The sequence below is a fragment of the Lathamus discolor genome, chromosome 1 (assembly GCF_037157495.1).
Source record: "Lathamus discolor isolate bLatDis1 chromosome 1, bLatDis1.hap1, whole genome shotgun sequence".
Taxonomy (NCBI): Eukaryota; Metazoa; Chordata; class Aves; order Psittaciformes; family Psittacidae; genus Lathamus; species Lathamus discolor.
Genome location: NC_088884.1, coordinates 61,777,408 through 61,792,213, shown reverse-complemented (window position 1 = coordinate 61,792,213; position 14,806 = coordinate 61,777,408). Strand labels below are relative to the sequence as shown.

Genomic DNA, 14,806 nt, shown 5'->3' with positions numbered 1-14,806 from the left:
AGGCCCCATGGGGAAACATACCTCATTTCCTATTTGTTTGGCAAATAGTACTTAGCACAATGTGGTCCTGATCTTGGCTGTCTGATCTAGCTACTACTGCAGTGAAGCACATTTTTATATTGTACCAAGAGGATGACAAGAAATTGCCCTGAGTTACTTTTACCTTACAGTGAGAGCAAGATGCAAGTGTGCTGAAGAAAGCTGAAGGGTTCCGAAGGTGAATTGTTTAGCTTTAAATGTATTTCTCTTTCTAAAGGGATAAAAAAGAAAGGCGAGTAAAGGAATAAAACCTCTTTTAATTCTTGCTTAACTCTATTTTTCTTGCAAAGTGATGCTATTGAAATAGGCAGCCTAAATCCCTCTGCAAGTGCTGCTTGGGAGTGTGTTGCACCTAACTGATAGAGAGCAGGCTGACAGTTGCTTAGTGGTCCTAAATGGTCCAGCATTTTCACAAGTCTGGTGGTGTTCTAACAGTGTGCATGCAACTGGTAATCCACTGTCACAGGTTGCCGTTTCACACTTTTCTGTAGACTCCCAAGTGCTGTTTGATATTAGGAGCTGAAAAGAAAATGTGCAAGAGTTAGAATTGTAGGAAGGTGCCTTTTTGTGTGTGTTTTCTTAATTCCAAAGTGTTTTATATATGCTCCAAATCATTTTAATTAACTAAGAAACACCTCAGCTGTGCTTAGTCTGGAGACCTGCACAGAATGGGCACCCTTCAGCATGCCTTAGCACAGAGACTCAATCCTAGTGCCCAGTTCTGAGATTAAAGATCATTTTAAGATGTTGCCATCTGAGCCCATTTATACATGCACACACAGATATACTTGTATGCAGTAAAATTATTAGATATCATTTTCCTTTTTGTCAGCTGGGAAAACTAAGGCCCAGGGAGCTGCAGGGTCTTCACAAGAAGTACAGGCTCTTCATCTCCATGTACTTACTTTTGTATAGGGATCTTTCACTATAAAGTCTGTTCTGATCACACAGAAATACAGTTTTCCAACAACAGTTTAGTCAGGCTAGAGGGCCATCTGGCCTAGCATTCAGCCTCTGGTTTCATAGCAAGGATTGGATGGGCACAGGCAGCTCAATAGTAAACAGCACCCTTTGTCTGGAGTTTCCAAATAACCTATTCGGAGGGAAAACTTTCCCTAACCCCTTCAGTCAGAGGTTAAACTTCCTGAGGATTTATCTCTCTTCCAAACTAGACAATGTAAGCACTTCAAAAGAAATTATTCTTAATCTCTCCTTTTGCAATTGTTGAGCCAGGTTCAACCAATAAAGCTTTTACCTCTGAGATCTAATTAGTCTGTTTTAAACTTAGAGCTTTACTCTGCAAAATGAGTGTCTTCATCTGCTATTGATTTTAGCACACCGATTTCAGTATGTGCAGGAGTTCAGCTCCTTGCAGAATTAAACTTGTTTAAGTTCTTTAGCAGAGACTGCAAAGTGGGGAAGTCAAAATTAACAAGAATATTAAGATACCTGATGTTAAAGTGTCAGGTTTGTGTTTTCTTGTAGGTCACAAAGAGTCCAGTTACCTCCATCATTTTTTCACCTTTGAGATATAAAATATTCTTAGAGCCTGAACTAAGAATAAGGGAAATCTTCCTGGCATTGTTCTGTCTCATTTTGGCTATAGAAATGCATACACGCTCTGAGGCACAGGAGATGGGCTGTGTGTCTATGCCTCTGTGTCTGATTAAAGCTGGAAGGTGAAAAGGTAACTGGGGTATTAGTAAAAATGCACTCCATCTTAGCAATGCAATTCTGGGATGGCTTTGGTGTGTTTGGGGTTAAAAATATTAGTCTGTTCTGATTTCTTCTTCAGGTAACCATACTTAGCTTATTGCTTCTCTTGTCAGCATATGCAAGTAACCTGCTTTGCATGGTAACTCTAGATTTAGATTTGCATTTAGATTTGAAGCCGTCCAAGAAACTACAGTGGTTTGAAAGCATACATCCAGAAAAGTTGGCATTTCACAGCAGTGTCCCCGCTACAGTTCACTGCTGCATGGCTGAATTTCAGTGCCACCTACTTTGTGGTATTGATAACAGAGATAAGTCAGAAGGAAAAAAGTATTCCTATCCTCAATTTTGCAGAAGGCAATTGTGAGGCAGTGGTTCTGAACTGCCTTTCTGCTCCTTCTGGCCCATCTAGAAGCATGAGACTCCTGTAATCCAGAGATGCCTTCAGTCAAGGGGGCAGGCTTGCATCTTGAACACACTTCCACATGGACTCATTGGGAGCATCTGGGGAAGGGGATCTCTTTACAGGTTTGTACAAATACAAATGACTTGACTGTACCCACTAGGGAAAATGCCACTGTAGCCCTAAACTACCAGAGTGCTGTCCCAAGCCAAGCAGCTTTGCTCCTGAGGAAGGTATAGATGATCTCTGAGTAAAACAAAAGGAAGGGATGTGCAGCACCTTCTCACTGACCAACAGGAGCTGAATTGCCCTCTACCCCTTTTGAATGCATTGTCCTGAGGTTACTAAACTTGAGTCAACCCCATGACATTACTGTGTACTTTTGAAAACAGTTATTGCAGACTCATTATGTTCAGCAATCACAGCAAACAGCCAGACTCTTGAAAGTAGCTCCAGGCCTGGCAGGACACTGATGGGAGCACGCTTCCCGCAGATGGCTCCTGGGCCATGGCACACAGATTACTCTCAAAGGTCATTTTAAATAACCGTACTTATGTTGTAAGTTACAACACCAGAGTTGCCCCTGTGACCAGCTGTGTTAGGCATTTTGCAAAGCCACTTCACGTTTTGCAGACAGATACATCTTTACTTTCTTATCCATTCTGTAGAACAAATTGCAATACATACATACAGCTTCTTTCTGTTGTGCCAAGGAGAGGGAACACTTGTAGCTCAGGTTCGCACTAACACATTTATTTTTACAGGTGGACTAGGAGTGCTCATCAGGATTATCTGATGATGGCAGCTTGTTAGGCCATGGTATTTCCTTCTCTCTCAGCTGTCATATGTTGAGGGATGCATAGGCAGCCTTAACTCTGACCCTTGCCCACACACATTCCCATACTCCTCAGTTACCTTGGCAGCACCAGTAATAAGCAATTTTTGCCTATTCTACACACCTTTTCTACATTTTTTAAAGTGGTGTGTTGTTAAACGGGTTTTTTCCTACTCATTTTGGTACATAGCCCTCTACAGATGTCTTTTTCCTGACTCTCAAGTCCCAGTTGCAGCACATTCACCATGACAGACCCAGCAAACTGCCTGTATGTCAAAACCGGAGCACCTCTAAATTTGCAGTACTTGAAAACACAAGCCAACCTCCGCATTTATGCTTTCAGTCCCCCAACTCGTAGCAGCTTCTCTCTAGAACAACAGAGGGCATCACTCTTCACATAAAAAGCTGCAGCTGGAAGAGGAACAGCCCTGCGTTTGAATGATGGTTTGGTAACCAGACCATTTCTCTCTCAGTAGGTGATTCGTATTGCATATTCTTCCTTGAAGGAGGTTCACCTCTGCATCTCTTGCTCCCTGTGGGAAGGCCATGGGCCAAAGCTGTTCTCAGACATGCGTGTACTATTTCTTTTGTAGATCTTGGCCTAGTTTGCACAAAATGATTAAGCAATCACTAAGAAATGGCTTTAGCTAATTGATTAGCATCTTCACTTAGGGGAAGAGGAAATCAGAGTCCAGGTTCCTACCACAGCATCTGTGAATATCTGTTTTTATGCCAGTGGGTTTGTAACATAAAGTGCATAAACATGCTGCAAAGCAGGTCTGGAATCTAAGTTTTTCCTCTCAGATGGCTGCATTATCTTCTGATCATCCTGTGCTGTCCAACAGGAGTCCCCAGCCACAGCCTCCCCTGCCACCTGGTAAGCACTGCCACCATCAACAGTTTTCATATAAAAGGCAGCAAATCCAGTTCAGCTGTTGAAAACCACTGATTTGTGCAGCTACCTCTGTGGAAAGCTTTAGGGCTGAGATCCAAGTAGAAGGCAGGGATAATAATGTGAAGCCCAGAGCAAGCAGGGGGTACAGATGTGTCCACTTAACTAGTTTGTATGGCTCTTCTGGTCCCACTGGCTGTGGTGAATTCATCTCCTGGGCAGCTGTCTGCAGGGTGGCTGTGGCTGTCATGCAGAACCCAACAGCTCTTGTGTCTGCAGTGTATCATGTGAGCAGCAGCAGGGTTATTCTTGGCCAGGACTGATGCCTGCTCTAGGCCCCTCGGCTGTGGTAGGCAGCAAACTGGCAAGAGCTGCTGAGGCTGGTATTGATAGCTTTCCCTGGCCCAGGCAGCAGAGTTTATGGGATGCCATTCAAGGTCCTCCAGCCTTGGGCTTTCTGAGGTATGGGAGGACAGGGTACCTGACAGGCAGGGTAAGGGAGGACTTGCAGCTCCCAAATAAAGAAAAAGTTCAGGTTTATAAAATGTGTAGCAGATTCTGCTGGGAGGTTAAGCACTCTTGGTTCTAAAGTCTTTTTGTGAAGCTACAAAAAGGTCGGGTGTTTGAAAACTAGGCTGGTTTTCTAGTGGCATCTGCTGTGCTAATGAAAGGTCTTGCCTTCCCCTACAGACCGTGTTTTGCTTACATCCATAGAACTTTGCAGTAACATTACTATTTGAGAAGAATCAAAGTGAAAAAACAGCCTCTATTAAGGAGTTCCCCAACCATGATTTATTATTATGCCCTCAAGGGCTACAAACTTCCTGGTCTTTGTTGTTTTCCTTACAAGAAAGCAGGATTGGTCCATACCTGTACAATATTGCATTCTGTTTGCTCAAAATGCATTGAGCAAGTCTCTTGAATGCCAGGACTCCAAATCCAACTTGTTTTAAACCCCTGGGCAGTGCTAAAACTCATCTCCCCTAATCGGCAGTGATACTGCTAGCATTATTAGCTCTACACAGTCCGAAGGCCACAGGTGCCACTTCACCTCAGCTGCTATGCTCGGAGGGGTGCCTGAAGGGATAAAGGCAATTCAGTTTCCTCAAAAGACTGCGAAGCCCACACCGGGCTGCCAAAACCCCGATCCCCGTAACAGCTTTGCCTGCGGGCCGGGGGTTCCGAGTGAAGCTGCACCAGATTCAGGTAAGCTCTCAACCACCCCGGCCGTGAGTACCGGCATCCGCCTTCCCGCACCCTGGGGCTGGCTGAGGCCGAGGGAAGCCAGGGCCCGCGGGGCAGGCCTGGCTGGCAGCCGCGGCCGGTGACGCCTCAGGTAATGCCCGCAGCCCAGCGGCGGCCCCGGCCGGCGGGGGCGAGCCCGCGCCGTTGCCAGGCGACAGCAGCAGCTACACCGGCACCGCCCCCCCCCCTCCCCTCCCCTCCCCTCCCCTCCCCGAGCCTGCGCGGCCTGCGCGCACGTGCCGGGCAGCGTGCGCCGCGTCACGTGGGCGCGCGCGTGACGACCGTTGGCTGACTCCGAGTGCCTCAGGGGCGGCCGCGCGCTTTGGGCTGCGGTGAGGTGGGGACAGGCAGGCTGCCGTGCCGTACCGTCCCGCTCCGTGCCCCCCTCCGTGCCCCGCTCCGTGCCCCGCTCCGTGCCCCGCTCCGTGCCCCCCTCCGTGCCCCGCTCCGTGCCCCGCTCCGTGCCCCGCTCCGTGCCATCCCGGGGGGCTTCTCTGTGGCGGACTCACCTCCAGGCAGGTCTGATGCTTTGCTTCCGCGGCAAAACCACTGTCGCCGGCCTTCTGGGTGCCTGCGTGAAGCTCTAAAGGGAGTGCAGACAAAACAGCCCGAGTGACCTCCTTACCTCCTCAGGGTCCGTGTGTGTCTCGCAGAATTGCTGTCCAGCACTAACGCGTCTGTATGAGCACTGGCTGTTAAAACCAGAAGTAGGTGTGCAGGCAGCCGTGCGGTTTCACCTGTTCTACCATCTGCACAAACGCAGATTAGCCCTGTCAGGCCGTCTCTTTTCAAGCATAGCATAAAAGATACTTCATCTTTAGCAGGCACGTTCTATTCAGCCTCTCAGTCACTTGCGGAATGAAAGCATTCAACCTGCACATTTTAAAAAAACTCAAAAACAACCCCTGAGAAAAACCAGGACATTTTGTTTCTCTGACTGTTAGTCCTGCAAACGCATTTGAAGATCTGGCTGCCAGGCATAGCCTTTTTTTTGCACCCCAGGCTGCATTATTGTTACAAAGTCTGCCCTCAGTGGTTTGATTGTTCCCATTTGGTTTTGATGGAGATATTCATATTCCAGCAAGGGAGAAAAGTAGATCCTGTAGTTGGAACCTAGGTAAAGGTCTTACAACCTTCACTGGAAGCTGTGATCTCTAAACTATAGAAATAGCGATCAGGGTCACTACTCACAGGATCCAAGCCTGGAGTCAGTTCAGTGGGTTCTAACCAAGTCCACAGCCCTTGATGGACTAGGACCATGCAGGTGGACTACTGCTTCTACATAGATGTGCTTCTTTGCACATAACGTTGCATGTGAGCAAAGCTGTGTGCCTGCCTGGCAGCAACTGCAAAGCTGGATTTGTTGGTAAAGTACAGTGAGAACAGAATTTGCTGCAGTATTTGTCAGCTCAGTTGGCTCTGTACTGCAGGTACTACTCCAAACACACTTGGGGAGCCAGTTTTCTGCTGAGTAAGAAGGTGCAATATTTACATAATTCTTTTCCTTAGCTGGTTCTTTAGAAATTGCTCAGTTTTGAGACTGGCTTGGCCACAGGAAAACAAGCCCAACCAACAGGCCTTTGCACAGGCCTGAGAAAGAACTTTCCCCAGCCCCCTGGGATCACGGTCCCTGCTTTCCAAACCATAAGGTCACATCTTCCCATCAGCCACCCCAGGATCTATCTGGAATGCCAGGCAGGGAGAGGCATGCCTGCGCCCCAGGAAAGGACAGAGATGGCAGCAGCAGGTGTGTTGCCACTGGGTGCCCCTGAGTTCAGTGAGGCAGAACAACTTCGGCTGCTCAGCCCAGGGCAGGGCAGCTCCAGGCAGCCAGCGGCACTGCTGTCACTGAGGCTGTGGTGAGTTTAGTGTTTGTGACAGATGGCAACCCAGAGACTGAAACGCTGTAGCCATGGGAAGGATGCAGAGGGAAAAGTGACAGTGGCAGCTCAGCTTTGCTCACGTCCAGCCCACACGTGTCTAGGACTTGCTCTCTACTGCTTTGCAGTGAGCTACTCTGAGACTGCAGTATAACCAGAGATAACCACTTAATAGAGATTCAGACTTTCTTGAGTGCAACCAGCACTAAAAAATCCAGCTGTGGTTGGTTTGCTTCTTTTGTTTGTTTTTTTCTTTTGTGGAGAGGAGGTCTGGCATTTTTGTTACTTCATAGAATCACAGAATGGGTTGGGCTGGAAGGGACGTTAAATATTATCTAGTTCCAACACCCTGCCATGGGCAGGCACACCTTCCACTAGACCAGGATGCTTTCCTTGAGGTCATACATTCATGTTCACTTCTGCAGCTAGCAGGCAGGAAACTTGTCAAAGGCAATGGTGATCACATGATTCCAGGTGCTGATGTTTGAGAGGAAATGGAAATACCTTGTGAGACCCAGGGTACAGGACAGACTATAAATTTGCCAGTGCTGAAATGCACATTGTGCGCGATCTCCAGGGTCGCTGGATGTCAAAGACATTCAGTCTTCCCTGACTAAAGGTGAAAATTACACAAACAAGCCCCAAAACATAGACTTAGGACCTACTCCAAAGCCCATTACTCAAGCAAAGGGCTCCCACTGACTTTTCTTAGGTCAGACTGGTAGTCTGACAGGTAGGTCAGACTTTTCTTAATGGGACTGATCATCAGTTTGAGTTCTATATATGTGATCCTTCCAAGCATAAAACTTCCATGACCTTCAGTGGGAGGTACATGATATTACCTTCCACTGGCTTAACAACCTCAGCTGTGTTTATTTAATGCACTGTAATGGAGCCTTTCATGTCACTATAATATACTGGATAAATAAGACCTGTTTTCAAAGTTTATTGCTTAAGAAAATACATTTTACCAGCTTACATCCTTTATCTCGTGGTTTATGAGGAAATAAGCATACTCAAGTGTATACAATAAATGTAGCACCCTGTCCTGCGTGCTTAGCTCTTGGGAAGTGCAGATGAAGGCCCATTTATCATACAGTTATAGAAAGCAGGTAAGAAATAACAAGCTTTGATAATACATATTTGTGCATAGGTAAATGTATATTTAAACCTGTCAGCCTCTTGTCCAGTGTTTGTATGATTGATTTTTTTTTAACCTTGGGAAAATATGAAATGTATTTCATATATAATTTGACTTAGGTGCCGAAGGGATTTGAGGAATCCTGGGATTTAATAATTAAAGCTGACACTAGGGTCCCTCCTGTCAGTCGCCTTTTGCCTACAGCAGCAGTGGGTTATCATCCTCAACTACAAACCTTTCTTTCACATGTTTGGTTTTGTTAGGCATTGGGATTATCTGAACACACATATCTTGTCTTCATGGTTTATGTAATAGAACTTAATAGACTCCACTGATGGGGCAACTTGGCGTGAAGTCATTGGGTATGTTTGATTCAAGGACTGATAAAAATAAGCTTTCCTGTTATTGTACTTGGAAAAGAACTGAAATTGATAAAACCCTGTGAGGGTCTAGGTTTAGAAGGGTGGAAATTTGAAAAAGGCATAAAGCCTGGCCCATGCCCAGGTTTCAAACAACCCAAGTGTTCATGACAGGTATGATTCTTTTGAAAAGTGCTCATGGCTCCACCCTTTCTGAGTGCGTAGGAGGGGCTTCCTTCATGCACAGTAGGGCAAATCCCCTCCCCTAGCATGAGTTGGAGTGTAGGAGCATGTTCGTCCCTGTGTAACTCTGGCCATGTAACAAGTGTTGAGCTGTTTAAGTATGCAGGTCAAAGTGAAGTGGTTGGCAAGATACCGAGCTGAAGGGCTGAAGCCAGTTCACTTTCTTTCCTGCAGTAGCACGAGGTGCAGAGCAGGGTTCAAAGACAACTACTGTCAGACAGTATTTTTTCATTACCATTAGTAAACTTTGACTTCAGCCCATGAACAGTTGGCTTCAGCGAGTATCCTGATGGAACGTAGCAGCCTTTGGTCCATCAGCATCATTTTCTGGAAAAAGCACCGCTATCTGTCCTCTGGTATATGTACAGACAGCCTGCCTGTATCTCTGCCTAACAGGAGTTGATTTTACTATAGCTTCCTTATGAAAAGACGTATACCTATTTCTTAGTAATCTCACTTGAACAGTTTTAAAGGAGTGCTTATTTTTCACACGATTTAGAATCCCTCCTGTATTTTAAAGGGCTGCTGGAATCAACACGAGTCTTAAGAGTTTTCTATTACTTTTGCTCTCCAACTTCATTCCTTATGCACGTAGAGTCATTGGTATTGAAGAACCGGCAGAGGGAGCATGAAACGCTTCCTTCGTGTTGCGCTCTTACATAAACATTGGCTACTGTTTGAGGGTTTCCTTAATTTTATTTCTCTGGAGCAGGAAGAATTTTTGAAAGGAAAGGTGATGTGGCTTAGATGTTAAATCCGTGGAAGTCTTTTGGGTGCTGCACTTCCATGCAATGAACTACTTGCCTGTTTGCACCACTCTCTTCCCCCTCCTGCTTACTCCCCTCCTCCCCCTCCAAATGTTCAGTTTTCGTTGAGGGTTTCCAAGCTGGGACATATATCATTCCTCCAGAGCTGATGATACGTCATTAGATTGTCAGGCAAATCGTGAAATTTGCTCATGGTGAACAAAGATAGCTCCTGTGCAGCACCAGGGCTGTGAAGTATTCATTGTAAAGATTATTATTTTGCAAAAAGAAGAGGAGAAAAGTAGATGTCAGGAAGAAACATGCATGTTCCACAGGCACGCTTTATGCTTTGTGAAACACACATACCTGCAAACAGAGTTTGCCAAAGGAAGTTAAAGGAAACCAAGGAAACCCAAACATAAAATAAAAATGTGAAAAGGCATTAAAACAATTTTCATCAGCCACACAATCATACATTTCTAAACTCAGTGCACCCATTATCATGTCTTATCATAAGATTTTTAATTAGAAGACAACCCCATTTTGTGTATTAAAGTTTTTATTCCTTAGTAAGAATTCTTTTTTTTTAGTCACAAAATAGTGCGGAAATATTTAGATAATAGAATTCATGGAGTGCTGGAAAATACTGAATATAAAGATTGATTTCTAATATATCACATACTAAACTGTTCTAAACCAGCTGGTTTCTTGCAGACAGGATTTATTTTTTTTTTTAATAATTTAAGACAGCATAAGCTTGTATCAAGCATAAGCATTGTAACAAAAGTGCAACTTTTTCAGCAAACCCTCCCCAGAAAAGTTTTTAACTCAAAATATCATTAACACATATTTTCTCCCTACAAAAATAGCATGTCAGACATCATTAATTGGATGTATTAACAACTTATTTACACACAGCCACTCTGTAGGCCAGTAAGAGAGTAATTTTTTCCTTTTTTTTTTTTTTTTTTTTTCTTTTTACGTTGTTTAAACACAGCGTTTGAGGCAAAACAGTAGCAACAGCAGCAGCGGATGCACCAAACAGACGGACAGAGCCCGCACGGACGGACGGATGGACTCGCGCTCACGCCTCGCCAGGCTGTCATGTCTCACCTCTTACGTAACATTCAAGTGAGATTTCTCACAGTGCTACCTTGGCAACAAACTAAAAATATCTAGGCAAGGTCTTGGTTTAAGCCTTCTTCTAAAAGCTTTATCCGTGTGATTATCTGGCAGTCTGGTTTGTCTCCAGGAAGGGAAACGGCGGCATTTGAGCACAGGATGAAGGGGAGAACCCACTTGTGAAACTTACCCCAACTGGTCTAACCGTTTCTGGTTGCACAGTGAGGTGTGTTACCTACGGCCTCCGCTTTGTGTCCCTCGGATTTAGGATAAAGTGAGTGAGGAGTAGTTCAGGCTGACGAGTTGCTCTGTGTTTTCTTGAAGGGGAGAAAGAGGAGGGGGGATATTTTTTGTAGTTCAGTGCAGAAACATTCATTTCATACAGCAAGGTTCTGGGGGAAATCTCTCGGGGACATACTGAATTAAATAAAGAGAGGGTGAGAACAAATGCACTTGCCACACCTGTATACCTTAGCCGAAAAGAAATAGTAATTATAAAATAAACACAAGGTTACATAATGGGTCTGCCCCTCCTTCCCTTGCACACCCAAAACTCGCCGGAGCCAGCGGCAGCCCCGGGTGCTCAAGGCACTGCAGGTTCGGGCTCGGGGTGCTGCCGTCTCTCTGCGCTCCTGCTCTCAGTAAAGTGCTAGCGCGGGTGCGGGGGCCTGCCCTTCTTCCTTCCTTCCATCGCCTCGCTTTGCCCCGCCTGCACCCCGAACCCACCCGGGGCTCCCGGGCCGCGAGTGCAAGTTCCTATGAACCCATTGCAAATAAGGTGCAACATTTAAGTTACCTTAGAAAGAGAGAAAGAGAGAGAAAAAAAGTATCCTTACTATTTCTTCTTCTTTTTTTTTTCTTGTTTTTCCTTATTTATGCATGTATAAAGCCAAACATTAAAAAAATACTGAGTAGCAAATTTTCTCCTTGACCGTGCGCTGCGGGGCAGCTAGGCTCCCCTCGGGGCGGCCGCTCCCCAGGCCGGGCCCCGCCATCCCGCAACCGCCAGCTCCCGGCTCGGCTCGGCCCGGCCCGGCCCCGGCGACCCCTTGCAGATGCCGCCCTGCCCTCCATAGGAAACCGGGGGCGCTGAGGCCGGCCCGACGGCCCCTCCCCGCCCCGCGGCGGGGCTGCCAGTCCGAGGGGAGGGCAGCGGCGGCTGGGAGCCGGCCCGTGGGGGCTCCCGGCCGGCGACGTCTCAGGGGCCCTCGGCACCGGGCTCCTCAGCAGTGGCGGTATCGGCCTCCTCGCCGGGTTCGGCGGCGGCCATCCCGGCGGCGGCGGCAGCGAAGGGGTGCGGGAGGTGAGGAGCCGGGGGCAGCCCGGCGGCGGCGGCCACTTTCTCGGAGGGGCCGAGCACGGAGGAAAGGCAGGGGAAGGAGGAGGCGGCGGCCGCGGCCGCGGCGGCCGCGGCCTGGGCCGGGATGCCCGGGTAGAGGAGCGGGATGGGGGCGGCGGGGTAGAGATACTTCTCCAGGCTGCCTTTATCCAGGAAGGGCTGCATGTAGGCTGCGGCGGCAGAGGGCGAGATGAAGTAGAAGGGTAGGCAGAAAGGGGCCGCAGCCGGCTGTCCGAAGGGGACCCCGCCGCCGCCCGCCCCCAGGGCCATCAGCGAGCCCAGCAGTGCGGCGTCGGGTCTCACCAGCGCTGCCGCCGCCGCTGCCGCCGCAGCCGCCTCGGCTCCCCGCGCCGCCAGCCCCGGCGGGGCGGTCATGGGGCTGCCGCCGCGGTCCAGCTTCAGCCGCTTGGGCGCAGGGGGAGCCTCCTCCCCCGACGGCTCCTGCTTGATGGCCAGGGCGGGCAGCGCGCCCCCGGCAGCCGCAGGGCCGCGCTCGGCGCGCGCCTCCCCCTCCCCGCCGTAGCCGCTGTCCGTGTCTGTGTCGGTCTCAGCGCTGAGCTCGGCGGCATGAGTCCGCTGGATGACGGGCACGCAGTTAGCCTGGCCCTCCGGCTTGTGGCCCGGCGCGCAGGGGGGGGCGGGCGTGGAGGAAGAGGAGGAGGATCCCTTGCAGAGGGGGCCTGGCGGCGGGGAGAGGAGCTGGGGGCCGGGGAGGAACTGCGACGAAATGGAGTGCAGGTGGCCGAGGAGCTGGGCGCATCGCTGCTCGCGGGGGGTCCAGCTCTCGAAGCGGGAGAGGTACTGCAGCACTTCCTTGGCGCACGTCTGAAAGCCCGAGTGGAAGGCGTCCAGGTCGGCCTGCACGGGGGACTTCATGGACCTCTCCCCTGCGGGGAACACCGAGAGGGGTCAGCGTTTGCCCGCGGCTCCACCGTGGGGTGCCCTGCTCGTCGCCTTCCCCGCACACCCCCGTCCGCTCCCGGTGCCCCCCGCTTACCATTCTGCAGAGCAATGATCTTCTGGTGCTGCTGCTCCGTTAAGGCTGTTAACGCTTTCAAGTGTTTTAAAGTCAATTCCAGCACCACCGCTTTCTCCAGATGTCCCAGCGTCTGCAGAGGCAAAGGAAGGGGGCAGCTTGGCTGGCTAACTCCCGACATGCTGTGGCCACTGCCAAACGCCCGTCCGCCTCTGTAATTTAGGGAAACTGGTCCTCGAGGGGCCAGTTACGGGCAGGCAGGCAGGCAAACGGGCAGGCGAGCGGGCAGGCAGCACGGCGTCCCGCACCCCGATGCCCCTCGGGCTGCGCAGCGGGCAGGCTGCCGGAGCCTGCATCTGCATGTATATCTACGCCTCTCTGCACCTTACCGTCAATTTCAGATGCTCGGGCAGTAAATCCTTCAGCTGGGCAATGCATTCGTTAATCCTGTCTCGCCTCTTCTTTTCTATCAGTCTATGTGGCAGTTTGTATGTTTCCTAATTAGCAAAATCCGGAAAAGCCAGGCGTTAGACAGAGTCCCTCGGAACGCCGACCAAAACCAAAACAAATGTCACGCCGACCACATGCCGCGCAAATTGTCACCAAGGCACCGCTCTCCCGGCCGTGCCAGCTCGCTCGGAAACCCGCTTGTACTTCGTGGGGGGGCAAGTTAAAGCGGAGCCGTCCGGGGATGCTCCTGGGGGTGCAGCTGCGCCGTGAAATTTAGCGACCCCCAAATAAGCGCTCGAGTGAGAACAACCCCAGAAACTTACCTTGCTCTCGTCCCTCTTCACGCCTCTTTTGGGTTTGCACATGTACAGGGAAGGGTAGTCCAGCCTGGAGAGAAACACAAAGATCCGGCATCGGCAAGAGCCAGGACTAGAGGGCAGGTAGACGGAGGGCCGGGGACCGGGCTGGGGATGGCCGGGAGGACGCGGAGGGAGGCTATTCCCGCGCACCGCCGGGCAGACGGCTCCGCTGCCAGCGCCTCACAGCACTTTCTGCAGGGGACGAAACGCCGTAGAGCCAGGAGCCGGAGGTGCTGCCCTGGCTCCTTACCCTATAAAATCCCTGTGCTCCAGTAACTGTCTCTCCGGCAAGCGGGAGATTCCTTCATCCATGTCTGGCAGCGGCTGACGTTTCGTCGCTGCTTTTGATGGAGCCGGCGGGATGCTGAGATTAGTCCGTGGAGATCCGCGAGCGACGCTGCGCACATGCAGCCGCCGTTCCCCCTTTCTCCCGTGCAGCGGCGAAAGTGTGCGGCGGCTCGTCCCCGCTGCCCCCCTCCCCTCCTCTGCCTCCGCCGCTGCCGCTCCCCCTGCCCGCCTCGCTCCCGCTCGCCGCGCACCCGCCCGCAGCACACGCGAGGGTGCACCCGCTGCCGCGGGGCACGCGCGCCGACAGCCAGCCCCGCACACGGCTCACGTGCGGCGGGCGCCGGGCGGGGGGCGGGACCGGGGCGGGGGGAAGGGAAGGGAAGGGAAGTGGCGGCGGGGGGTGGGGGGGATGTCCCCGCCGGCGGCCCAGGGTCCGCCCTGCCAGACACCGGCTTTCCCCCGTGTTGCTGCTGTTGCTGTCATCCCCGTTGCCGTAGTTATTACTACTTGTGCCCTCGGTGCTTCTCGTGATTTTGTTATTATTACTGCCATTTTACCATTTTACTTGCACTTGGGGAGGAGAAGCCGCCCGTGGAAAACGTGCCCACGGGAGGGGGGGGGGGGGGGGATCGAGCCCCTTTCCTCGGAGGAGTAGGTAGGGGGGCGGGTAGGGCGTCACGTTTGGCATACGGCGTATGTACATTTGAGGGTGCGTGAGCACGAACAGGCGCACACGCGTACTTGTTTTGCGGTGCCGCAGCTCTCGCCCTCCGGTG

The 14,806-nt window shown here is 50.5% G+C and overlaps 1 protein-coding gene across 1 annotated transcript; it reads right to left on the bottom strand.

The window, feature by feature from the left end:
- Window positions 1-10,037: 10,037 nt before the first annotated feature.
- Window positions 10,038-14,246, bottom strand: BHLHE41 (basic helix-loop-helix family member e41). Its single transcript, XM_065673938.1, has 5 exons — window positions 13,993-14,246; window positions 13,707-13,770; window positions 13,323-13,430; window positions 12,955-13,066; window positions 10,038-12,844 (listed from the first exon to the last, which is right to left on the bottom strand). Exons 1-5 carry the CDS (start codon window positions 14,052-14,054, stop codon window positions 11,817-11,819), a joined length of 1,374 nt encoding a protein of 457 aa, XP_065530010.1. The 5' UTR covers window positions 14,055-14,246; the 3' UTR covers window positions 10,038-11,816.
- Between the last annotated feature and the right edge of the window lie 560 nt (window positions 14,247-14,806).